The sequence below is a fragment of the Scyliorhinus torazame genome, chromosome 6 (genome assembly GCF_047496885.1).
Source record: "Scyliorhinus torazame isolate Kashiwa2021f chromosome 6, sScyTor2.1, whole genome shotgun sequence".
NCBI lineage: Eukaryota > Metazoa > Chordata > Chondrichthyes > Carcharhiniformes > Scyliorhinidae > Scyliorhinus > Scyliorhinus torazame.
Window position 1 is genome coordinate 123700566 of NC_092712.1, and position 26979 is coordinate 123727544.

A 26979-nucleotide genomic window follows, 5' to 3' on the forward strand; every position below is an offset into this window, starting at 1 on the left:
TCCTCGGAGACTCCCATCCTGGGGCCGCGCAAGCTGCGTCTACTCCACGCCCGGGTGAGTCACAGAATCTCCGCCACGCTCGAAAAGACGACGACTTATGAAGAGGCGGTCGAGCTACTCCGCAGGCGGTTAGTCAAGCCTATCAATGAGGTGCACGCCAGGCATCTGCTCTCTACCTGCCGGCAGCGCTCGGGGGAATTGCTAGACGAATTTGTCGAAAAACTCACCGTGCTTGCCAGGGACTGTGACCACCAGGATGTGACAGGGGAAGTCCATATGAACCTGCACATCAGAGAAGCTTTCGTGTCCGGCATCCACTCGACCTACATCCGGCGGCAGCTGCTCGGAAATGGAGCAAAAGACCTCCAGAACACGCTAACGCTCGCCTCCTCGCTGGCGGTGGCCCGACATAACTTGGGTACATACCCCGCGGACTCTGCGAGCCCCCCCCGGACTTCCTCAGACTCAGCCATATTACAGGCCTGCGCCACGCGGCGACCCGCTCATCATGGGGGCACATCGTGCTACTTCTGCGGGCAGGGCCAGCACCCACACTCACGCTGCCCTGCCCGCTCCGCGATCTACAGCGACTGCGGGAAGAAGGGGCATTTTGCGAGGGTCTGCCTGGCCAGACCCAGGGGCCAGAAGAACAAAGAACAGCCGGCGCGAAAATCAGGCTCTCAGGCCCGCAGGCCTTGCAATGCGGCTGCGCACCGACCCGACACGCCCCCTTCTGACACGTCATCAGCCTCGTGCGAATCATGGGGGCGGCCATCTTGTCGCCGGCCATCTTCTCGATCCGACACGCGCAGCCGATGGCGGCGGCCATTTTACGAGTCCGGCTCGGCTGAGAACTCCGAATACCCGCGAGTGGGAGCGATCGCCCTCAACCAAACTCGGCCAAAACCCTACAGAACTCTATGATGCAAGTCCAGATCAACGGGCGTGACACTGCATGCCTCTTCGACCCCGGGAGCACGAAGAGCTTTATCCATCCTGAAACGGTAAGGCGCTGCTCCCTTCGCAACCATCCCGCGTCCCAAACCATAGCCCTCGCATCCGGGTCCCACTCGGTACAAATCAAGTGGTACTGTATTGCGGATCTCTCGATCCAGGGTGCCAAGTACACCCGTTTCAAATGTTATATCCTTCCCCACCTCTGTGCCCCCTGCTGCTCGGACTGGATTTCCAGTGCAGCCACCGAAGCCTGACACTGAAGTTCGGCGGACCCTTGCCCCCCCCTCACGGTATGCAGCCTTGCAACACTAAAAGTCGCTCCCCCCTCGCTATTCGCGAACCTCACTCCCGACTGTAAGCCCGTCGCCACCAGGAGTCGGCAGTACAGTGCCCAAGATATGACTTTTATCAAGTCAGAGGTCCAGCGTTTACTAGGAGAGGGGGTCATCAAGGCTAGCATCAGCCCTTGGAGAGAACAAGTGGTGGTAGTCTGGTCCGGGGATAAGAAATGGATGGTCGTGGATTATAGCCAGACCATAAACCGATTCACGCAGCTTGATGCCTACCCCCTTCCTCGCATCATGGAAATGGTCAACCTGATCGCCCAATACCAAGTATTTTCCACGGTCGACCTGAAATCCGCCTACCACCAGCTCCCCATCCGACCAAAAGACCGCCCCTATACTGCCTTCGAAGCAGCCGGCCGGCTCTTCCACTTCCTCAGGGTCCCCTTCGGCGTCACAAATGGGGTCTCTGTCTTTCAAAGGGCGATGGATCAAATGGTGGACCAGTACGGTTTGCAGGCTACATACCGTACTTGGACAATGTCACCATCTGCGGCCATGACCAGCAGAACCATGATGCAAACCTCAAAGTTCCTCCAGACCGCCCGAGCCCTTAACCTGACCTATAATGAGGAAAAATGCGTTTTCCACACAACCCGGCTAGCCATCCTCGGTTATGTCGTGGAAAACGGGGTCCTAGGTCCCGGTCCCGACCGCATGCGCTCCCTTAAGGAACTCCCCCTCCCCCGCAGCCTCAAGGCCCTCAAATGGTGCTTCGGGCTCTTCTACTACGCCCAGTGGGTCCCCAAGTATGCAGACAAAGCCCGCCCACTCATAAAGACCACCACTTTTCCCCTCTCGGCTGAGGCTCGATTGGCCTTCAACCGCATTAAGGCCGATGGCGTCAAGGCCGCTATGCGTGCGGTGGACGAAACTATCCCCTTCCAGGTAGAGAGCGATGCATCAGACATCGCCCTGGCTGCTACCCTCAATCAGGCAGACCAGTAGCGTTCTTCTCCCGGACCCTCACCGCCTCCGAGGTTCGACACTCTGCAGTCGAGAAGGAGGCACAAGCCATTGTGGAGGCTGTGTGGCGCTGGAGGCACTACCTAGCCAGTAGGAGGTTCATCCTCGTCACCGACCAACGGTCGGTCGCCTATATGTTCGATAACGCAACGGGGCAAAATAAAAAACGATATAATTTTGAGGTGGAGGATCGAACTCTCCACCTACACATACGATATCAAGTATCGTCCAGGGGAGCTCAACGAGCCCCCAGATGCCCTGTCCCGCGGCACATGCGCCAACGCCCAGGACGACCGCCTGCAAGCCATCCACAATGACCTCTCCCACCTGGGGTTACCTGGCTCGTCCATTTAATCAAGTCCTGCAACCTACCTTACTCAACCAAGGAGGTCAAGGCCATGATCAGGGCCTGCCAGATCTGTGCGGAGTGCAGACCGCACTTCTGCCGGCCAGACAGGGTTCGGCTCGTGAAGGCCTCGGGGCCCTTTGAGCGACTGAGCGTGGACTTCAAGGGGCCCCTCCCGTCCACCATCGTATTGCCTATTTCCTCAACATTATCGATCAGTTCTCCCGCTTCCTATTCGCCATTCCCTGCCCCGACATGACCTCAGCCACCGTGATTAAGGCACTGCACAGCATCTTCACTCTGTTCGGTTTCCCCGCTTATATCCACAGCGACCGGGGTACATCGTTCATGAGCGATGAACTGCGTCAGTATCTGCTCAGCAAAGGCATCGCCTCGAGCAGAATGACCAGTTATAACCCACGGGGAAATGGGCAGGTGGAGAGGGAGAACGCGACAGTTTGGAAGGCTGTCCTTCTGGCCCTATGGTCGAGAAGTCTCCCAACTACCCGCTGGCAGGAGGTCCTGCCTGATGCCCTACACTCCATTAGGTCGCTCCTCTGCACGGCCACGAATGAGACCCCTCACAACCGATTGTTTGTCGTCCCTAAGAGGTCTACCTCCGGGGTTTCGCTTCCACCTTGGTTGAGGGCTCCGGGACCTGTTCTTCTCCAGAGACACACGAGGAGCCGTAAAACGGATCCCCTGGTCGAAAAGATCCGATTACTCCACGCCAACCCCAGTTACGCCTACGTCGAGTAACCCGACGGCAGGCAAGATACGGTTTCCCTCCGGGATCTGGCACCCGCTGGATTCCCCACTACAGACGCCCCTTCCCGCGCCGCTCCCCTGCAGGACCCGGCACCCCCTACAGCACACCCCCTCCCAGCCCCACTCCCATTTGGTGAGCACCTACCGCGCGCGCCCCCTAGCGCCCCCCTTTTACACACCCCACCGGCACCGCTACCCCCGGCCCCGCCTATTCTACCTGCGCCCCGTTCCCCTGCCCTGACCCGGACCGAAGCTCCGACCGCCGTGCTCCCGGACGTACCCTCAACCAAGACGTCCGTGTCCGCCGCACCACCGGCCGCCGCACCACCGCCCGAACTGAGGAGGTCGATGAGGACGATCCGGCCACCGAGACAAATGGACTTATGATGGCACTTCACCCCTGCTGGACTTTTTTTAAACAGGAGGTGTATGTGATGAACGGTTACTGTAACACTGTACCCTTGTCATCATGTAAGGTGATGTCCCCTTTAAGACCTGGCTTGGAACCCTGGGGAACTCCGCCTCCGGCTCCGCCCATCTGGGAGCCGTATATAAGGGGCCGCCTTGTGGGCGGCGTAGCTGTTAGCACATGTCTCGGCACCAGTCTAGTTCTTAGTTTATTAAAGCCTTCTTTACTGTTCACACTCTAAGCGTCGTTATTGAGGGTACAGTTGGAGATTTAAAGCTTCACCAAAAATAAATAAAATGGGCCTTACTAAGACCACAATGAACCTTGGATTTTTTTCTCCGATTCTTAGCTCAGAAGGCTCCTTTGCTGTGTTCTTTCCAGTATGGTTGTATCTGGAGTAAATTCGACTCGGGCATATGCAGCAGTTATTTCAAGTTTCTTGTATATATCTTGCAATGAGAGTGCCAATTTGGATTTGAACCTAGATCACGGGAATTGTAACTTTGTGAGAAGAAGATTTTTTCTTTTCAACGCAGTTGATGATGTGAGCACAAGGGTGTCATTTTAAGACTATAATTAGAACAGATAAGGAAAAAGCAAGATCTAAGCGCTATTAATATGACCCATTTAGGAGTGCAGGAAGTTGTTATTACAAAAAGATTGTGTAACTAAGATATATGTTAATTGTCAAAGAGATTAGTTTTATTCCAAAATGAGCAACATTCGTGGTTCCTATCACTGTTTTGGGTCTGATTTCACGATAAAGACTTGAAATCTTGCTTGTAACTTTAGCAAGAATTAAGAGACTTAATAAAGATTTAGAAAACTGATGAAAAGTTATGGTTAATATTGTTTGATTGTTATTGATTGTAGGACATATATCTTCATCTGGACACTCATTTTATCTCTAGGGAAAAGAAGAGATGGTTACAGCTGTACCATTTGCAAGGCCTCAGGACATGGGACCGTCACTTGCAATAGTTTCCAAAGTAAATCGCATTCAAGACCAGTTGTTAAAGAAATACGACGCAGAGCTGTACATGCACCTCAATCGACTCGAAATTGCACCTCAGATTTATGGAATGTAAGTGATCCTATGTAACTTTAGTCTCACTTCACTGACATTTCTACATTTAAAAAAAAAAAGTAATAGTTTTACTTGTACAAATTGTGTAAGGAATCATATGTTCGATGAGTGCTGAAACACATAGTAATAAATTGTGCAAGTAACATGTGCAATAGGAATTGATAATTTTGTGAGCTATGCACAGGAAACAAACAACCTACTGAAAACAAAATTGGGGATAATGTTACCAATTTAGTTCATCCATGTAGCCTATTTCCCATAACTGCCAAATGAAGGTTTTTGTGAAAAAATAATCAAGTGAATGGACTTCAAATGTATAATTCTGCAGAAATGACGGCTGCAGAGATTCTTCTGAGTCTGTCCATATGATGTGTGAAATGAATGTCATTTTACAGCTTCAAGATATTGAAAAATTCACGTCATTTAATGCAAAAATGGCACCCACAATCAGTTTGATGTTTATCAAATGTGTAAAAATGGATGAACTGTTCAGCCAACTTGTGTGATGCTTCAGACATTTCACTGAAGTGATGTTGATACGTGATGGTGAGCGGTAGGCTGCAGGGGGCGTGGGTGGTATTGGTAAACGTATACGCCCCGAACTGGGACGATGCTGGATTTATGAAGCATATGCTGGGGCGCATTCCGGACCTGAAGGTAGGAAGCTTGATAATGGGGAGGGGGGATTTTAACACGGTGTTGGACCCAGCATTAGATCGTTCCAGATCTAGGACGGGGAAGAGGCCGGCTGCGGCCAAGGTGCTTAGGGGGTTTATGGACCAGATGGGAGGAGTAGATCCGTGGAGATTTGCCAGGCCCCTGGCCAGGGAATTTTATTTTTTCTCCCACGTACACAAAGCCTACTCCCGGATAGATTTTTTTGTTCTGAGCAGGGCGCTGATCCCGAAGGTGGAGGGAACGGAGTATTCGGCCATAGCCATCTCAGACCACGCCCCACACTGGGTGGAACTGGAGTTGGGAGAGGAGAGGGACCAACGTCCGCTGTGGCGTTTGGATGTGGGATTACTGGCAGATGAGGAGGTGTGCGGGAGGGTACGGGAGTGCATTGAAAGGTATTTGGAGGCCAAGGACAATGGGGAGGTGCAGGTGGGGGTAGTATGGGAGGCGCTGAAGGCGGTGGTCAGGGGAGAGTTAATCTCCATCAGGGCTCACAGAGAGAAGAGAGGGCAGGGAAAGGGAGAGGTTAGTGGGGGAGATTTTACAGGTGGACAGGAGAAAAGCAGAGGCCCCTAAAGAGGGACTACTCAGGGAGAGGCGAAGTCTCCAGACAGAATTCGACCTGTTGACCACAGGGAAGGCAGAGGCACAGTGGAGGAAAGCACAGGGGGCGACGTATGAGTATGGGGAGAAGACGAGCCGGATGCTGGCACATCAGCTCCGTAAGAGGATGGCAGCGAGGGAGATAGGTGGAATCAAGGATGGCAGGGGAACTGCGGTGCGGAGTGCGGTGAAAGTAAATGAGGCATTTAAGGCCTTCTATGAGGAGCTGTACAGATCTCAGCCCCCAGCGGGGGAAGAGGGGATGCAATGATTTCTGGATGACCTGAGGTTCCCGAGGGTGGAGGAGCAGGAGGTGGCGCCAATTGGGTTGGAGGAGCTAATTAAAGGACTGGGGAGCATGCAGGCGGGTAAGGCCCCGGGACTAGATGGGTTCCCGGTTGAGTTTTACAGGACGTACACGGACCTGTTAGCCCCGTTGCTGGTGAGGACTTTCAATGAGGCAAAGGACCCTGCCCCCGACAATGTCTGGGGCGATGATCTCTTTGATTCTGAAGCGGGATAAGGACCCACTGCAATGTGGGTCGTATAGGCCGATTTCGCTCCTTAATGTGGATGCTAAGTTGCTGGCAAAAGTGCTGGCTACGAGGATTGAGGACTGTGTCCCGGGGGTGATTCACGAGGACCAGACGGGATTTGTAAAGGGCAGGCAGCTAAACACCAATGTGCGGAGGCTCCTAAACGTGATTATGATGCCTCTGGAGGGAGAGGCGGAGATAGTGGCAGCTATGGACGCGGAGAAGGCCTTTGACTGAGTAGAGTGGGAGTATCTCTGGGAAGTGTTGCGGAGGTTTGGGTTCGGGGAGGGGTTTATCAATTGGGTTAAGCTCCTATATAGAGCCCCAATGGCGAGTGTGGTTACGAATCGGCGGAGGTCGGAGTATTTTCGGCTGTATCGAGGGACGAGGCAGGGGTGCCCCCTGGCCCCCCTGTTGTTTGCATTAGCAATTGAACCTTTGGCCATGGCATTAAGGGAGTCCAGGAAATGGAGGGGGGTGGTCCGAGGGGGAGAGAAGCATCGAGTGTCGCTGTATGCAGACGACCTGTTGCTGTATGTGGCAGATCCAGTGGAGGGGATGGTGGAGGTCATGCAGATCCCCGAGGAGTTTGGGGACTTCTCGGGCTATAAGCTCAATGTAGGGAAAAGTGAGCTCTTCGTGGTGCATCCAGGGGACCAGGGAAGAGGGATAGACGACCTACCGTTGAGGAGGGCGGAACGGAACTTTCAGTACTTGGGGATCCAAGTAGCTAGGAGTTGGGGGGCCCTGCATAAACTTAATTTGACGTGGCTGGTGGAGCAGATGGAGGAGGACTTCAAACGATGGGATATGTTGCCACTCTCGCTAGCGGGCAGGGTACAGTCGATTAAAATGATGGTCCTCCCGAGGTTTCTTTTTGTGTTCCAGTGCCTTCTTATTATGATCACCAAGGCCTTTTTTAAGAGGGTAGGCAGGAGCATCATGGGTTTTGTGTGGGCAAACAAGACCCCGAGGGTAAGGAGGGGGTTTCTGGAGCGTAGTAGGGACAGAGGAGGGCTGGCGTTGCCGAATCTGGGTGTCTACTATTGGGCAGCCAACGTGGCGATGATCCGTAAGTGGGTGATGGAGGGAGAGGGGGCGGCATGGAAGAGGTTGGAGATGGCGTCCTGCAAAGGAACGAGCCTGAGGGCGCTGGTGACGGCACCGCTGCCGCTCTCGCCGACAAGGTACACCACGAGTCCGGTGGTGGTGGCAGCGCTAAAGATCTGGGGGCAGTGGAGACAACACAGGGGTGCGATGGGAGCCTCGGTGTGGTCCCCGATCAGAGGTAACCATCGGTTTGTCCCAGGAAGGATGGACGGGGGGTTTCAGAGCTGGTATCGGGCAGGGATTAGAAGAATGGGGGACCTGTTCATCGATGGGACGTTTGTGAGCCTCGGGGCGCTGGAGGAGAAGTTTGGGCTACTCCCGGGAAACGCTTTCAGGTACATGCAAGTGAGGGCGTTTGTGAGGCGACAGGTGAGGGAATTCCCGTTGCTCCCGGCACAGGGGATTCAGGACAGGGTGATTTCGGGAGTATGCGTCGGAGAGGGCAAGGTGTCGGCGATATATCAGGAGATGAAAGAAGAGGAGGAGGCTTTGGTAGAGGAGCTGAACGATAAATGGGAGGAGGAGTTGGGGGAGGAGATTGAAGAGGGTCTGTGGGCTGATGCCCTAAGTAGGGTTAATTCCTCTTCCTCGTGTGCCAGGCTTAGCCTGATACAGTTTAAGGTTATTCACAGAGCGCATATGACAGGGGCGAGGCTGAGTAGGTTCTTTAGGGTGGAGGACAGATGTGGGAGGTGCTCAGGAAGCCCGACGAATCACGCCCATATGTTCGGGTCATGCCCGGCACTGGATTGGTCCTGGAGGGGTGTTGCGAGGACTATGTCTAAGGTGGTGAAAGTCCAGGTCAAGCCGAGTTGGGGGTTGGCACTATTTGGAGTGATGGACGAGCCGGGAGTGCAGGAGGCGAAAGAGGCCGGTATCCTGGCCTTTGCGTCCCTGGTAGCCCGGCGGAGGATCTTGCTATTGTGGAAAGGCGCAAAGCCCCCCAGTGTGGAAGCCTAGATAAATGACATGGCAGGGTTCATCAAGCTGGAGAGGATAAAGTTTGCCTTGAGAGGGTCTGCGCAGGGGTTCTTCAGGCGGTGGCAACCGTTCCTAGACTATCTCGAAGAGCGTTAGATGGAGGTCGGTCAGCAGCAGCAGCAACCCAGGGAGGGGGGCGGGTCTCTTTCGGGAGGGGGGTATATGGGTGGGCGGGGAAGGGGGTTTTCCTAGGGGCACTTGAAAAAGGAAAAACATAAACATATGGAAAGTCAATATGTGCGGGAGGAACCCATTGTACAAGTTCTGTATTATGTTGGATTGATATGTTTATGTCTTCTGTTACTCTTTTCTTTTTTTTGGTACGGGGTGGGGGGGGGGGGTTGAATGGTTAAAATTTTCGTTCAAAATTTCTGAATAAACATTTTTTTTTTTTTTAAAACACAAACAACTCATGTCCATGTTGGGTGATAGTTGTCTAATTTTTGTTCAATTTTGAGCTGAATTTTCATTGTGGGGCTCCAAATCCACTCAGACTGAAATGTGGATTGGGAACCCCAAGTGCCAGTGGTGAGAATCAAAGGATGATTTTCAATGAAATAGCCAATTAGGTGGCCTTAAATCAGGTGGGTAAAATGACTGGTTTAGGGCATGGTTTGGGGTAAAAAGAAAGGTTTAGGCCCTTTGGAGCTGATGGGGAAACCTCCTACCGTACTGAACACTGCAATGGTTACAGCTGGTTTTTGGAGCAGAGGCTTTCAAAGAGATTGGAGCCTCCAGCTTTATTGTCTCCCTGTACTGGGAGACTGCCACAGTTTTCATGGACAGCCTCCAATAGGAAGTATTGTACAAGATATTATTGCCCTGTGTGTTACATCGAGAATCTAGTTTGTGTCAGGAATGTGCCCATAATAAGTCCTTTAGGTCTTAATTGGTTACCCACTACAGACAAACAGGTAAGTAACCATTCATGCCGTCAGTCCGGCTCCACCATAATCTTGTGTAAACTGGCTGGCCAATGGGAATTCCCCTCCCCCTTCCCCCATTATCAGCATACCCACCTCCAATCCCATTACCACAGTCCATTGAAATTCAGCCATTTGTTTCCTCATGGTCTAAATTCTGTGAAATTGAACAGTTAGGAATAACATGAGCAAATGGAGAAAGGAAAATAAAATTGAAGCACATCCACATGTATATATCAAAGTATATATTATATATATATATATATATATATATACACGGGCAGCACGGTGGCGCAGTGGTTAGCACTGCAGTCTCACGGCGCCGAGGTCCCAGGTTCGATCCCGGGGTCACTGTCCGTGTGGAGTTTGCACATTCTCCCCATGTTTGCGTGGGATTCGCCCCCACAACACACAGATGTCCAAGGTAGGTGGATTGAACACGCTAAAGTGCCCCATAATTGGGAAAAATGAATGGGTACTCTAAATTTTAAAAAGAAAAAGTACATGTATATACATGCAGATATGTATTATATAATATGTACAAACATATATTTAGATGTGTATATCTAGCTCATCTTTTTCTTATCCCAATGATGAAAGAAATGCGAAGAGTATGCTATGCAGTGGAGAAAATTGAAGAGATTAGTTTTGCACCTTATCAGAATTGCTGCAAACAATTGATGCATAAAAGTAAAGTGTTTAAAGTGCTGTGATGTGTTCAGCATTGCAGTATTAGAATAAAGCTCAAATATGTGGGTCAGACAAATTTGAAATTGGCACAAACTTTATTCAAACTTTTATAACTGGGTTTCCCTATATTACGACAGAGACTATTCATCCAAAGTACTTAGTTAGCTGTGAAGCACTTTGGCACATCTTGAGTTCAGGAAAATGCTATATAAGTTTATGTTCTTTTTTCTTTCTTTCGGTTGATACAATGTCCACATATTTCAGTTTTAAGTTGACCCAGCTGATATTGCCAACCATTTACATTAATAAGAACGTAATTGGGATTGCCAGTAACTTGTTTGCTCATATCAGATACAATGCCATTGAGTGTATCTTTTATGAAATGTGTATAGCACCAAGATCGAAAGGGTATACCTGATATGTATTTGAAACATGATAAAATTATTCATCTATAATTCTGCATATCAATACTTTCGTAATTTAAATTTAAATATGAAGATGTCAAATTATGCAGTGGCTGTGAAGACTAGAATGTGGCACTGTACAACTTAATATGCTCAGTTTGTGTGGCACAGTGGTTAGCACTGCTGCCTCACAGCACCAGGGACCCGAGTTCAATACCAGCCTTGGGCCTGTGTGGAGTCGGCATGTTGTGTGTGTGGATTTCCTCCGGGTGCTCCGGTGTCCTCCCACAGTCCAAAGATTTGCAAGTGGCTAAATTGTCACTTAAGTGTCCAAAAGAAAAAAGCTTAGGTGGGGTTATGAGAAGAGGGCAAGGGAGAAGGCCTGGGTAGGATGCTCTTTCAGAAGGTTGGTGTAGATTCGATGGGCTGAATGGCGGCCTCCTGTACTGTAAGGATTCTATGATTCTAAATTTGGATACTTAACATTTTGGAATAACAAACATTGCACTAATGAACTACTTTATTTGCCTATTTTGTGTTTAAGCTTTCCTTTATCTGAATCACAACATTGTTATTAAAAACAGAAACCTCAAATGATACTGTTTTTCTGAGAATTGTAATCTTACTAGATGTACTTTTATTTCTATTGATTTTTTAAATATATTGGCTTGTCAAGAATGTTCACTTCAAACAAATGTGCACCTTAAATTGTTAGTAAAAGGTAGCGTTACTTTTTGAATGGTTTACTTTGGCAGAAAGTTGAACAAAAAAATGACCATGCAATATTTGTTATCATAACAACTTGGTGTAATTTTGATGTAAAACCAGAATAGCACAGTCCAGACAAAAGTCAGTTGAGTTTCGAACAAAAATATTTTGCAAAATGTTTTGCAGAATAACTTCATTCAGTCCATAAGCATGAGCCTGATTTTCCTGGCATTTTCCATTTCAAATCTTTCTCTCCTGCTCACATTTCTGCCCTCAGCCTGCTACAATTTTCCAGCGAGACACAATGCAAACTGGAGGTACAGCACCTTATCTTCCAATTAGTCACTTTACAGCCTTCTGGACTTTGAGCTCAACAACTTCAGACCATAAACTCAGTCCACCATTTTGATATTTTCACCCTCTCCCCTCTAAACACCACCCACACCAGTCCTCCACCTGCAGAAAGAACCAACCCGTATGCAAATTTGTCGTGTGCTCTCTATGCACCACTTTAAATTGAATTAGACTTAATCGCATGCAGGAGGATGTCGCACTTACCCTCCGCAGGGCCTCACTCCAAAACCCACCCTCAATTACTCCACCCAACTCATTCACCCACTTCTTCTGAACTTCCCCAACGAGGCCCTCTCCCCCTCCATCAACTGCCCACAGATATCAGAGACCCTACCCTCCCCAAATCATCCTGAGTCACCATCTTTTCAAGTAACGAAGGGGGCGGCAACCATAGCAACGTAGTCGGACCCTTCTCAACAAAATCCTTAATCTGTAAGAACCAAAACCCATTCCCCTTTGGCAACTCAAATTTCTCCTCCAATTCTCCCAACTCGGTGAACCTACCTTGCACAAATAAATCCTTAAACCTCTCAATCACTTCCCGCTCCCACACCTTATATGTTGCATCCAACCCTACTGGGACAATTCTGTGATTGCCACAGACTGGTGTCCGTAATGACATGCCCTCAAAGTGAAAATGTTGCCTGAACTGATCCCAGACCGTTAACGTGGCTACTACCAGCGGGCTTGTGGAGTCCTTAGCTGGCGAAAACAGAAGGGGCGCCATCAAGGGAGTGCTGCGAAGGTTTACCAGACTGATTCCAGGGATGGCGGGACTGTCATATGAGGAGAGATTGACTAGGTTAGGATTGTTCTTGCTGGAGTTCAGAAGAATGAGGGGGGATCCCATAGAAACTTTAAAAAATCTAACAGGACTAGACCGGGTTGATGCAGGGAAGATGTTCCCGATGGTGTGTTTGTCCAGAATCAAGGGTCACATTCTGAGGATTTGGAGTAAACCATTTCTGACAGAGATGAGGAGACATTTCTTCACCCAAAGAGTGGTGAGCCTGTGGAACTCATTACCACAGGAAGTAGTTGATGCTAAAACATTGAATATATTCAAGAGGCGGCTAGATATAGCACTTGGGGCAAATGGGATCAAAGTTATGGGGAGAAAGCAGGATTAGGCTATTGAGTTGGATGATCAGCCATGATTGTGATAAATGGCAGAGCAGGCTCGAAGGGCCAAAAGGCCTCCTCCTACTTCTATCTTCTATGTATCACCAGTGCCCTCAGACTTGTACCCCTACAATACGCCTCCTCCATCCGCTCCCACACCTACCCCTCCTCCACAACCCACTTCCACACCTTCTCAATGTTCACCGCCCAGTAATACTTCAGGTTCAGCAGAACCAGGCCTCCACTCGCTTACCTTCCTCCAAAACTACTCTCTGATTCCAGGGCACTTTTCCTGCCCATATGAAACCTGTGATCATCCCATTTACCTTCCCATAAAACAACTTCGGCACAAAAATCAGGAGATTCTGAAAAGTGAGTAAAAACTTTGGAAGCACCATCACCCTCACGGTCTGGACCTGCCCCGCCAGTGATAACAGGAGAACATCCCACCTTGTGAAATCCTTGCTCACCCCATCCATTAGATTAGCCAAGTTATGTAGTTGAGCCCAACTATGCGCCACCAATATCCCCAAATAACAAAAACGTGACTCGACCAGCCGAAATGGTAGCTACTCCAGCCCCCTCCCCTGTACCTGAGCATTGACCACAAATACCTCACTCTTTCCCACACTAAGTATATACCCCCAAAACGATCCAAATGTTGGCAGGATCCTCATAATACTACCTATACTTGCAATTGGGTCTATGACATATAATAGGAGGTCACCCGCGTACAAGATGTTACCTCCCTCTTTCCTCTCCACCCCAATGAAGCACTACGCGCCAGCGCCAATGGCTCAGTTGTCAATGTAAAAAGCAACGGGCACAGTGGGCACCTCTGCCTTATTCTCCGATGCAGGCAAAAATACTTTGAACGTATAGTATTCGTGCGTACACTCGCCTTGGGGGCCCTGTATAACATCTTGATCCAACCAACCAATCCTGGCCCCAAACTGGACCGCCCCAGTATTTCAAAAAGGTACTCAACCCAGTCAAATGCCTTCTCCGCATCCATGGATATTATCACTTCCATGTTTCGACCCGTCGGGGATGTCATCATCACATTCAACAACCTCCTAATGTTCAACAACAACTGTCACCCCTTCACAAACCCCGTTCGATCCTCGGTTATCACCCTCTGCACACAATCCTCTGAATGTATTGCCAACACCTTAGCCAACAACTTCACTTCCACATTCAAAAGCGATATTGGTCAATATGACCCACACTCCTCTGGATCTTTTATCTTCCTTTAAAATAAGCGAAATTCAGATTGCAAGGGGAGGCGGTGGTTCTGGTGAACGTATACGCCCCGAACTGGGATGATGCAAATTTAATGAGGCGTATGTTGGGACGTATCCCGGACCTGGAGGCGGGAAAGTTGGTAATGGGGGGAGACTTCAATACGGTGCTTGATCCAGGGCTGGATCGGTCGAGGTCCAGGACCGGGAGGAGGCCGGCAGCGGCCAGGGTGCTCAAGGACTTCATGGAGCAGATGGGAGGGGTAGACCCCTGGAGATTTAGTAGACCTAGGAGTAAGGAGTTCTCATTTTTCTCCCATGTTCACAAAGTATACTCACTGATAGACTTTTTTGTCTTGGGAAGGGCACTGATTCCGAAGGTGACAGGGACGGAGTATACGGCCATAGCCATTTCGGACCACGCTCCACATTGGGTAGACCTGGAGGTAGGAGAGGAAAAAGAACAGCACCCACTCTGGAGAATGGCTTATTGGCGGATGAGGGGGTATGTTTAAGGGTGAAGGGGTGTACCGAAAGGTACTTGGAGCTTAATGACAATGGAGAGGTTCAGGTGGGAGTGGCCTGGGAGGCGTTGAAGGCGGTAGTCAGAGGGGAACTGATATCCATAAGGGCACATAAAGGGAAGCAAGAGGGTAAAGAAAGGGAGCGATTGTTGAAAGAACTTTTGAGGGTGGACAGGCAATATGCAGAGGCACCGGAGGAGGGACTGTACAGGGAAAGACAAAGGTTACATGTGGAATTTGACCTGCTGACCACGGGTGAGGCAGAGGCACAGTGGAGGAGGGCACAGGGTGTACAGTATGAGTATGGAGAGAAGGCGAGTCGGCTACTGACCCACCAGTTGAGGAAGAGGGGAGCAGCGAGGGAGATAGATAGGGTGAGAGATGAGGAGGGAGAGATGGAACGGGGAGCGGAGAGAGTTAACGGGGTGTTCAAGGCATTCTATGAGAGGTTATATAAGACCCAGCCCCCGGAAGGGAAGGAGGGAATGATGTGTTTCCTGGATCAGCTGGAATTCCCGAAGGTGGAGGAGCAGGAGAGGGCGGGACTGGGAGCACAGATTGAGATGGAGGAGGTGGTAAAAGGGATTGGGAGCATGCAGGCGGGGAAGGCCCCGGGACCGGACGGATTCCCGGTGGAATTTTATAGGAAATATATGGACCTACTGGCCCCGCTTTTGACGAGAACCTTTAATGAGGCCAGGGAAAGGGGGAAGTTGCCCCCGACTATGTCGGAGGCGACGATATCGCTCCTTTTGAAGAAGGAAAAAGACCCGCTGCAGTGTGGGTCCTACAGGCCCATTTCCCTTTTAAATGTAGATGCTAAGCTCCTGCCCAAGGTGATGGCGACGAGGATAGAGGGCTGTGTCCCGGGGGTGGTCCACGAGGATCAAACTGGGTTCGTTAAGGGGAGACAGCTGAACACGAACATACGGAGGTTGCTAGGGGTAATGATGATGCCCCCACCAGAGGGGGAGGCGGAGATAGTGGTGGCGATGGACGCCGAGAAAGCATTCGACAGAGTAGAGTGGGACTATCTGTGGGAGGTGCTGAGGAGATTTGGTTTTGGAGAAGGGTTTATTGGATGGGTACAGCTGCTGTATAGGGCCCCGATGGCGAGTGTGGTCACGAACAGGCAGAAGTCTGACTACTTCCGTCTTCATAGAGGGACGAGGCAGGGGTGTCCCCTGTCTCCATTACTGTTTGCATTGGCGATTGAGCCCCTGGTCATAGCACTGAGGGGCTCCAGGAAGTGGAGGGGAGTACTCGGGAGGAGAAGAACACCGGGTATCAATGTATGCAGATGATTTATTGCTGTATGTTGCGGACCCAGTGGAGGGGATGCCTGAGATAATGCAGACACTCCGGGAGTTTGGGGAATTTTCGGGGTACAAATTGAATATGGGGAAGAGTGAGTTGTTTGTGGTGCATCCGGGGGAGCAGAGCAGGGGAATAGATGATTTACCGCTGAGGAAGGTAACAAGAGATTTCCGGTACTTAGGGATTCAGATAGCAAGGAGTTGGGGAACCTTACATAGGCTTAATTTAACAAGATTGGTGGAACAGACGGAGGAGGATTTTAAGAGATGGGACATGGTGCCCCTGTCACTGGTGGGTAGGGTGCAGGCGGTCAAAATGGTAGTCCTCCCGAGATTCCTTTTTGTGTTTCAGTGCCTTCCGGTGATGGTCACGAAGGCTTTTTTCAAGAGAATTGAGAAAAGTGTCATGAGTTTTGTGTGGGCCGGGAAGACCCCGAGAGTGAGGAGGCGGTTCTTGCAGCATAGCAGGGATAGGGGGGGACTGGCACTACCGAGCCAAAGTGAATACTACTGGGCCGCCAATATCTCAATGGTGTGTAAGTGGATGGGAGAAGGGGAGGGAGCGGCGTGGAAGAGATTGGAGATGGCGTCCTGCAAAGGAACCAGCTTACAAGCACTGGCGACGGCGCCGTTGCCGTTCTCCCCGAAGAGATACACCCCCAGTCCAGTGGTGGTGGCAACGCTAAAACTTTGGAGGCAGTGGAGACGACATAGGGGAAGGACGGGAGCCTCAGTGCGGTCCCCGATAAGAAATAATCATAGGATCGAGTTCTTTGAGAAGGTGACTGAACAGGTAGACGAGGGTAGAGCAGTTGATGTGGTGTATATGGATTTCAGTAAAGCATTTGATCAGGTTCCCCACGGTAGGCTATTGCAGAAAATACGGAGGCTGGGGATTGAAGGTGATTTAGAGATGTGGATCAGAAATTGGCTAGCTGAAAGAAGACAGAGGGTGGTGGTTGATGGGAAATGTTCAGAATGAAGTTCAGTTACAAGTGGCGTACCACAAGGATCTGTTCTGGGGCCGTTGCTGTTTGTCATTTTTATCAATGACCTAGAGGAAGGCGCAGAAGGGTGGGTGAGTAAAGTTGCAGACGACACTAAAGTCGGTGGTGTTGTCGACAGTGTGGAAGGATGTAGCAGGTTACAGAGGGACATAGATAAGCTGCAGAGCTGGGCTGAGAGGTGGCAAATGGAGTTTAATGGAGAGAAGTGTGAGGTGATTCATTTTGGAAGGAATAACAGGAATGCGGAATATTTGGCTAATGGTAAAGTTCTTGGAAGTGTGGATGAGCAGAGGGATCTAGGTGTCCATGTACATAGATCCCTGAAAGTTGCCACCCAGGTTGATAGGGTTGTGAAGAAGGCCTATGGAGTGTTGGCCTTTATTGGTAGAGGGATTGAGTTCCGGAGTCATGAGGTCATGTTGCAGCTGTACAAAACTCTGGCACGGCCGCATTTGGAGTATTGCGTACAGTTCTGGTCACCGCATTATAGGAAGGACGTGGAGGCTTTGGAGCGGGTGCAGGGGAGATTTACCAGGATGTTGCCTGGTATGGAGGGAAAATCTTATGAGGAAAGGCTGATGGACTTGAGGTTGTTTTCGTTGGAGAGAAGAAGGTTAAGAGGAGACTTAATAGAGGCATACAAAATGATCATGGGGTTAGATAGGGTGGACAGTGAGAGCCTTCTCCCGCGGATGGAAATGGCTGGCACGAGGGGACATAGCTTTAAACTGAGGGGTAATAGATATAGGACAGAGGTCAGAGGTAGGTTCTTTACGCAAAGAGTGGTGAGGCCGTGGAATGCCCTACCTGCAACAGTAGTGATCTCACCAACATTGAGGGCATTTAAACGTTTATTGGATAAACATATGGATGATAATGGCATAGTGTAGGTTAGATGGCTTTTGTTTCGGTGCAACATCGTGGGCCGAAGGGCCTGTACTGCGCTGTATTGTTCTATGTTCTATGTTTGTCCCGGGGAGAATAGATGGGGGATTTGGAGCATGGCAGAGAGCTGGGGTTGTGCAACTGAGAGATCTGTTCGTAGACGGGACGTTTGCGAGTCTGGGAGCGCTGACGGAAAAATATGGGTTGCCCCAAGGGAATGCATTTCGGTACATGCAACTGAGGGCCTTTGCAAGGCAACAGGTGAGGGAATTCCCGCAGCTCCCGACGCAGGAGATTCAAGATAGAGTGATCTCAGGGGCATGGGTGGGGGATGGTAGGGTGTCGGATATATACAGGGAAATGAGGGACAAGGGGGAGATTATGGTGGATGAGCTGAAGGGAAAATGGGAAGAAGAGCTGGGGAAGAGATTGAGGAGGGGCTGTGGGCTGATGCCCTACGTAGGGTAAACTCGTCGTCCTCGTGCGCCAGGCTAAGCCTGATACAATTCAAGGTTTTGCACAGGGCGCATATGACCGGAGCAAGGCTCAGTAAATTTTTCAGGGTAGAGGATAGGTGTGGGAGATGCTCGAGAAGCCCAGCAAACCACACCCACATGTTTTGGTCATGCCCGGCACTGCAGGGGTTCTGGGTGGGGGTGGCAAAGGTGCTTTCGAAGGTGGTGGAGGTCCGGGTCGAGCCAGGCTGGGGGTTGGCTATATTCGGGGTTGCAGAAGAGCCGGGAGTGCAGGAGGCGAAAGAGGCTGATGTCTTGGCCTTTGCGTCCCTAGTAGCCCGGCGAAGGATATTGCTTATGTGGAAGGAAGCCAAACCCCCGGGCGTGGAGACCTGGATAAATGACATGGCAGGGTTTATAAAACTAGAACGGATAAAGTTCGCACTAAGGGGTTCGGCTCAAGGGTTCACCAGGCGGTGGCAACCGTTCATTGACTACCTCGCAGAACGATAAAGGAAATGGTAAGGTAACAGCAGCAACCCAGGGGGGAGGGCTCGGGTGTGTCCTCAGGGGTGTTTTTGTATAGATATTTGTACTTGGTTATGTATATTGGATTGTTTGATTTTATTATCTGGAGAGTTATTATTTTGTTATGGCAGTTGCTATTTAGTTTAAATATTATTTATTTACTTGTTAAAACGGTCACTGTTATTTATATTGTTTTATTGTTGTAAAAAAAGGAAAACCTTTGTATTGTTTTGTTTGGCCGAAAAATTTGAATAAAATATATTTTGTTTAAAAAATGAGCGAAATTGATGCCTGCGCCAGTGTAGGCGGAAGTTTCCCCTTATCAAATGAATCATTAAATATTTCCACTAGGAACGGGCCCAGCTCTGTCACAAACCTTTTGTGAAATTCAGCTGGCTATCCATCCGGACCCGGGGCCTTCCCAGATTACATCGACCCAATCCACCTCATCATCTCGTCCAACCCAAATGGGCATCCAACCCTTGTACCTTCCCTTCCTCCACCATTGGGAAATCCAAGCCATCGAAAAACTGCTTCATGCCCGAGATCCCTCCGGGGGCTCCGACCTGTATAGCCCCCGTCGAAGGCCTCAAACACTCCACTCACCTGGCTCAGTGACCACCCTTCCCTTAGAGTCCTTTACCTGCCCAGTCTCCTTCGCCACTGCCGTTCAAATGCATTTTCCATGTCCATTAACACTACTATCTTTGTTTCCTGGCCTCCCAGGGGCATCATAATTGCATTTAAAACCCCCGGCTGAGCCCATTAGCTGACAAATGTTGCCCTTTCATGAACGCCGCCGTCTGCTCCTCCCATCTCAACGCAGGCTCACAGCCCTCTATACGCATTGCAAGCACCTTCACCAATAGTGTCACGTCCACATTCAACAGTGATATTGGGTGGTATGATCCACGTAGCTCCGGCTCCTTGACTTTTTAAAAAATCAGTGAAGTGGAAGCCTGATTGATTGATTGATTTTATTGATTTGATTTAATGTCACATGTACCGAAGTACAATGAAAAGTATTTTTCTGTGGCCAAGGGAACTTACACAGCACATACATAGTAGACAAAAAGAATAATCAACAGAGTACATTGACAAAATGGTGCATCGACAAACAGTGATTGGTGGCAGTGCGGAACAAGGAGCCAAACAAAGCAAATACATGATCAAGAGCAGCATAGGGTGTCGTGAATTGTGTTCTTACAGGGAACAGATCAGTCCGAGGGGGAGTCGTTGAGGAGTCTTGCAGCTGTGGGGAAGAAGTTGTTCCTATGTCTGGATGTGCGGGTATTCAGACTTCTGTATTTTCTGCCTGATGGAAGGATCTGGAAGAAGGCAATGCCTGGGTGGGAAGGGCCTCTGATAATGCTGTCTGCCTTCCTGAGGCAGCGGGAGGTGTATACAGAATCAATGTGGGGGTGGAAAGCTTGTGTGATGTGTTGGGCTGAGTTCTCCACACTCTGCAGTTTCTTGCGATCTTGGACCGAGTAGTTGCCATACCAGGCTGTGATGCAGCCGGATAGGATGCTCTCTATCGCACATCTGTAGACGTTTATGAGAGTCGATGCAGACATGCCAAATTTCTTTAGCTTCTGTAGGAAGTAGAGACGTTGTTGACTGTTGCATTAACGTGAGTGGACCAGGACAGAGTGTTGGTGATGGTGACCCCCCAGGAATTTAAAACTATCGACCATCTCCACTTCGAAGCCATTGATGCAGACGGGAGTGTGTGTCGTGCTGCACTTCCTGAATCAATGATCAGTTCCTTGGTCTTTCCGAAATTTAGAGAGAGATTGTTTTCTGTACACCATGCAACCAAGTGATTTATCTCCCTTCTGTAGTCTGATGTCGTCGTTGTTTGGGATACGGTCCACCACAGTCGTATCATCCGCAAACTTATAGATTGAGTTGGAGTTAAATCTAGCCACACAGTCATGTATGTATAGGGAGTACAGGAGAGGACTGTAGTGTGGGAGGAAGTTCTCCCTTCCCCACTGACTCATTACAAATCTCAACTAATAGGGATCCAATTCCAAACTAAACTGCTCATAAAACTGTACCAGGAACTAATCCGGACTCGGGGCCTTCCCTGACTGCATTGACTCCACACACCCCATTACCTCCCTCAGTCTAATCTGAACACCCAGCCCCTGCACCTTCCCCTCACCAATTGTCGGGAACTCCAATCCATCCAGAAACCTCCTCATACCTTCAACCCCGCTGGGGGCTCTCAACTGGACAATTTCCAGTAAAAAGCCTCAAATACCCCAATCACCTTTCTTGTCTCCGAGATGGCCTTGCCCCCACAATTCCTCATCCGCCCAATCTCCCTCGCCGGCTGCCTCCTCAGCTGGTGTGCAAACATCCTGCTGGCTTGTTCCTCATGCTCATACATTGTCCCTGGCCTGACACAATTGTCCCACTGCCTTCCACGTAGACATAAAGAACAAAGAAAAGTACAGTACAGGAACAGGCCCTTCGGCCCTCCAAGCCCGTGCCGATCATGCTGCCCGTCTAAACTACAATCTTCTACACTTCCTGGGTCCGTATCCCTCTATTCGCATCCTATTCATGTATTTGTCAAGATGCCCCTTAAATGTCACTATCGTACTTGCTTCCATCACCACCTCCTCCGGCAGCGAGTTCCAGGCACCCACAACCCTCTGTGTAAAAAAAAAAAAAAAAAAAAAACTTGCCTCGGACATCTCCTCTAAACCTTGCCCCTCGCACCTTAAACCTATGCCCCCTAGTAATTGACCCCTCTACTCTGGGAAAAAATCTCTGACTATCCACTCTGTTTATGCCCCTCATAATTTTGTAGACCTCTATCAGGTCGTCCCTCAACCTCCGTCATTCCACTGAGAACAAACCGAGTTTATTCAACCTCTCCTCATAGCTAATGCCCTCCATACCAGGCAACATCCTGGTAAATCTCTTTTGCACCCTCTCTAAAGCCTCCACATCCTTCTGGTAGTGTGGCAACCAGAATTGAACTCTATACTCCAAGTGTGGCCTAACTGAGGTTCTATACAGCTCCAACATGACTTGCCAATTTTTATACTCAGTGCCCCGGCTAATGAAGGAAAGTATGCCGTATGCCTTCTTGACTACCTTCTCCACCTGTGTTGCCCCTTTCAGTGACCTTGGACCTGTACACCTAGTTCTCGTTGACTGTCAATACTCCTGAGGGTTCTACCATTCACTGTACATTCCCTAACTGTATTAGACCTTCCAAAATGCATTACCTCACATTTGTCCGGATTAAACGCCATCTGCCATCTCTCCGCCCAAGTCTCCAAACAACCTAAATCCCGCTGTATCCTCTGACAGTCCTCATCGCTATCCACAATTCCACCAACCTTTGTGTCGTCCGCAAACTTACTAATCAGACTAGTTACATTTTCCTCCAAATCATTCATATATACTACAGACAGCAAAGGTCCCAGCACTGATCCCTGCGGAACACCACTAGTCACAGCCCTCCAATCAGAAAAGCACCCTTCCATCGCTACTCTCTGCCTTCTATGACCTAGCCAGTTCTGTATCCATCTTGCCAGCTCACCTCTGATCCCGTGTGACTTCACCTTTTGTACCAGTCTGCCAAGAGGGATCTTGTCAAAGGCCTTACTGAAGTCCATATAGACAACATCCACTGCCCTATCTGCATCAATCATCTTTTTGACCTCCTCAAAAAACTCTATCAAGTTAGTGAGACACAGCCTCCTCTTCACAAAACCGTGCTGCCTCTCGCTAATACATCCACTTGCTTGCAAATGGGAGTAGATCCTGTCTTGAAGAATTCTCTCCAGTAACTTTCATACCACTGACAAAAGGCTCACCGGCCTGTAGTTCCATGGATTATCCTTGCTACCCTTCTTAAACAAAGGAACAACATTGGCTATTCTCCAGTCCTCTGGGACATCACCTGAAGACAGTGAGGATCCAAAGATTTCTGTCAAGACCTCAGCAATTTCCTCTCTTGCCTCCTTCAGTATTCTGTGGTAGATCCCATCAGGTCCTGGGGACTTATCTACCTTAATATTTTTCAAGACGCCCAACACATCTTTTTGGATCTCAATGTGACCCAGCGTATCTACGCACCCTTCTCCAGACTCAACGTCCACCAATTCCTTCTCTTTGGTGAATACTGATGCAAAGTATTCATTTAGTACCTCGCCAATTTCCTCTGGCTCCACACATAGATTCCCTCCCCTGTCCTTCAGTGGGCCAACCCTTTCCCTGACTACCCTCTTGCTTTTTATGTACATTGTAAAAAACCTTGGGATTTTCCTTCACCCTATTTGCCAATGACTTTTCGGAACCCCTTTTAGCCCTCCTGACTCCTTGCTTAAGTTCCTTCCTACTTTCCTTTGGGCTAAATTGCTGGCTTTGAAAGCAGAGCAAGGCAGGCCAGCAGCACGGTTCAATTCCCGTACCAGCCTCCCGAACAGGCGCCGGAATGTGGCGACTAGCGGCTTTTTACAGTAACTTAATTTGAAGCCTACTGTAGCCACCTAAATTGGCCAGCTCCCGATTTAAAATGACGAACGGCAAAGGCTGATGGGAAAGTCAGCCGACACAGACAGAAACCAGCAGGTGCAGGTTTGCTGTGTATTTAACTCTGCAAAAGGCCAGACAACATCGATACCAGCGACCATCAGCATAACAATGTGGCAGCCATCTACATACTGATGAGCAATCCCCGGGAACAATAAGTAACATTTGGGACACACAAAGCAAAGCCAGACTCCCCGGCGCCAGGAGCCAACACAAAGGAGGTGAACGAACACCTCAAGACCGCCCATCGATCAGGGAACCGCTCCAGTATTGGAGAAATCGAACCAAGCGATTGGGACACAGTCCAATCACTTGGGACCATGTACAGGGTCCGCCCCGAAAGGCGGGAAGCTCCTGGGGACTATAAGAGTTAAGCCCCAAGTTCAAATCGCTCTCTCTTCGTCCTGCCCGGGTCACCCAGCAACACAAACCAACATTGACCGTGACCGGTGCAGTGACCGCCGACAGAAGTAAGTCTTAATTCAACGCTCGCTACGAGATAGGCGCTCCTAGCTACCAATCCGTACCAACTTCGAATCCCGCAGACTCAGAACCCGAACGAAAGGCCATTTGTTCCCCTGACCTGGTGGGCCAGTCCCAAGTTAGGTATAGGCCTGTTCTAGAAGTAGCTTAGACGTAGAATTTGTGGATGAGTAGCGATTACTGTGTATAATAAATGTTCTTTGATTTGAATCTTACTAATCGGTGTATTGAGTTATTGATCATTACTCGGACTTGAACCTCGTGGCGGTATCATAAAGATACCTGGCGACTCGAGAGCAAAGGTAATAAAACAGAGCAATTGAACCAAAGGAAAGTTAGCAACACTACTTGTGACAATAAGCGATTTTCATTTCATTTTCATTTCCACACAGGCTTCGTCTGTTCCCAGCCTTCTAGCCCTGACAAATGCCTCCTTTTTCTTTTTGACGAGGCCTTCAATATCTCTCGTTATCCAAGGTTACCGTAATTTGCCATATTTATCCTTCTTCCTCACAGGAACATGCCGGTTCTGAATTCCTTTCAACTGACATTTGAAAGCATCCCACATGTCAGATGTTGATTTACCCTCAAACATCCACTCCCAATCTAGGTTCTTCAGTTCCCGTCTAATATTGTTATAATTTGCCTTCCACCAATTTAGCACATTCACCCTAGGACCACTTTTATCCTTGTCTGCCAGCACTTTAAATCTTACTGAATTGTGGTCACTGTTCCCGAAATGCTCCCCTACTGAAACTTCTATCACCTGGCCGGGCTCATTCCCCAATACCAGGTCCAGTACAGCCCCTTCCCTAGTTGGACTATCTACATATTGTTTTAAGAAGCCCTCCTAGAAGCTCCTTACAAACTCTGCCCTGTCCAAGCCCCTAGCACTAAATGATTCCCAGTCAATATTGGGGAAGTTAAAAGTCTGCCACCACAACAATCCTGTTGCTTTTATTCCTTTCCAAAATCTGTCCACCTATCTGCTCCTCAATCTCCCGCTGTCTGTTGGGAGACCTGTAGTAAACCCCCAACATCGTGACTGCACCCTTCTTATTCCTGATCTCTACCCATGTAGCCTCGCTGCCCTCTGAGGTGTCCTCCCGCAGTACAGCTGTGATATTCTCCCTAACCAGTCGATCAACTCCTACACCCCTTTTACATCCCCCTCTATCCCGCCTGAAACATCTGAATCCTGGAACGTTTAGCTGCCAATCCTGTCCTTCCCTCAACCAGGTCTCTGTGATGGCAACAACATCATAGTTCCAAGTACTAACCCAAGCTCTAAGTTCATCTGCCCAAACTCCGTTTGGAACTTCTTCCTTTCCTTTAACTACACCTCCTCCGGGGTCTCTGCGTACTTCCAATCTACCGTCAGACTGGCCTCCACCAACCTCTGCCTCTCTAGCCACTCAACCGTCTCGCTGTGCGTCCAGATAGAGATAAACTTCCATCTAACCACAGCCTTCAACGCTTCCCCCAACACCAAGGCGGAAATTTTGTCCATCTTAATGTAGTCCACATAGTTCCCGATAGCCACCCCTATCTTTTTCCAAATCCAGCCAGCACTGTGGCCGCAATTGCACCCAATGTGGCACATGGTCGAACTCCATGATCGCCGAATATTCCGAACCAACCATCCCGCCAATAATGTCTTGTCCAAGACACAAAAATCGATCTGGGAATACGCCCGTGGACATGCGAGAAAAACAAGAATTCCTTCTCTCGCGGCCTCGCAAACCACTATGGGTCCACCCCGCTCTTCCGCACCATAAATCCCAGCAGCTCCTTTGTCATCGCCAACACCTTCAGGACCTGGGGCAGGACTGATCCAACCTAGAATCCAATACTGTATAAAACCATCCCCATAATCAAATAGTGTGTGTCCAAGCCTGGAACCTTTGCCAAAACCCTCTTTATGAATTCCATGTCGTCCCAATTTGGGGCATAAATATTCACCAACCATATGGGCGCGCCCTCCTACTTTCCACTCAACATCACAAATCTGACCCCAGGATCGGCCACTATGTTCCCCGCCGCAAAGGTACCCTCTTACTAACCAGCGCTGCCATCCCCCTCGTTTTCACGTCCAACCCTGAATGGAATACCTGTCCCACCCAAACTTTCCTCAACCTCGCCTGATCCACTATCTTCAAATGCGTCTCTTGTAAGAACACTACGTCCGCTTCAAACTCTTCAAATGAGCAAGGACTCATGACCTCTTAATGCGCCCCCCCCCCCCCCCCCGGGGGGCAGCAAACAACACGCCCATCCAGCCACAAATAAAAAGAACCATCCCGGCCCAACCAGCCATCCACCTTTCTCCCTCTACAGGTCTATCCCCCTCACTTCACTCCCATTAACAAGCCTACCTGATGGCATGGTGACCTCAACTCGAGGCAAAAGCTTTCACCATCCCAAAGCGTCCCTCCATCCCTTCTGCACATTCTAGCCCTCCCTACCTTCTCCGTCCCCATATCCCTCTCTCCCCCTACCCACCGAATGCTCCACAGTTTGATACATGATGGATTGTGACACATGAATAAATGTACAGTAGCCTGGCCTGACTACCTCACTTCTGGTGTTTGTGATAAACGAAGCAATCTACAAAATATAAATTAACTTTCCATCATATTGCACTGTTTCTTTAAACAGTTTATTTGCCATACCATAGCTGATAACTAATGAATACAACAATTACAGATCAACCAGAAAACAATTTTTTTTAAAAAGACTGGTTGCGTTGGTTTTATCTTCTCTCTCTCCCCCCCCCCCCCCCCCCCCCCAAAAGATGATTGTTGTACTGAAAACTTCTCAGCAATATTTTGTGGTCCAGTTTGGTATAATGTCGTAACCAAAATAAGTCAAAGCCATATCAAATGAATATATGAATCTGATAATTTAGAAAGGCAGGCTAGATAATCTAATGTTGCACCCTGCTTGTCTGTTTTATACATATACATTTTTTTCAGTTTATATTTCAACATATTT

At 49.3% G+C, this 26979-nt stretch overlaps 1 protein-coding gene across 1 annotated transcript in view; it reads left to right on the top strand.

The window, feature by feature from the left end:
- tbc1d5 (TBC1 domain family, member 5) overlaps positions 1-26979 on the top strand; it is a 783418-nt gene that overhangs the window by 469558 nt on the left and 286881 nt on the right. The window contains exon 15 of the mRNA XM_072508754.1: positions 4702-4874. Coding sequence (XP_072364855.1) covers positions 4702-4874 — 173 coding nt within the window. The remainder of the gene's footprint in view (positions 1-4701; positions 4875-26979) is intronic.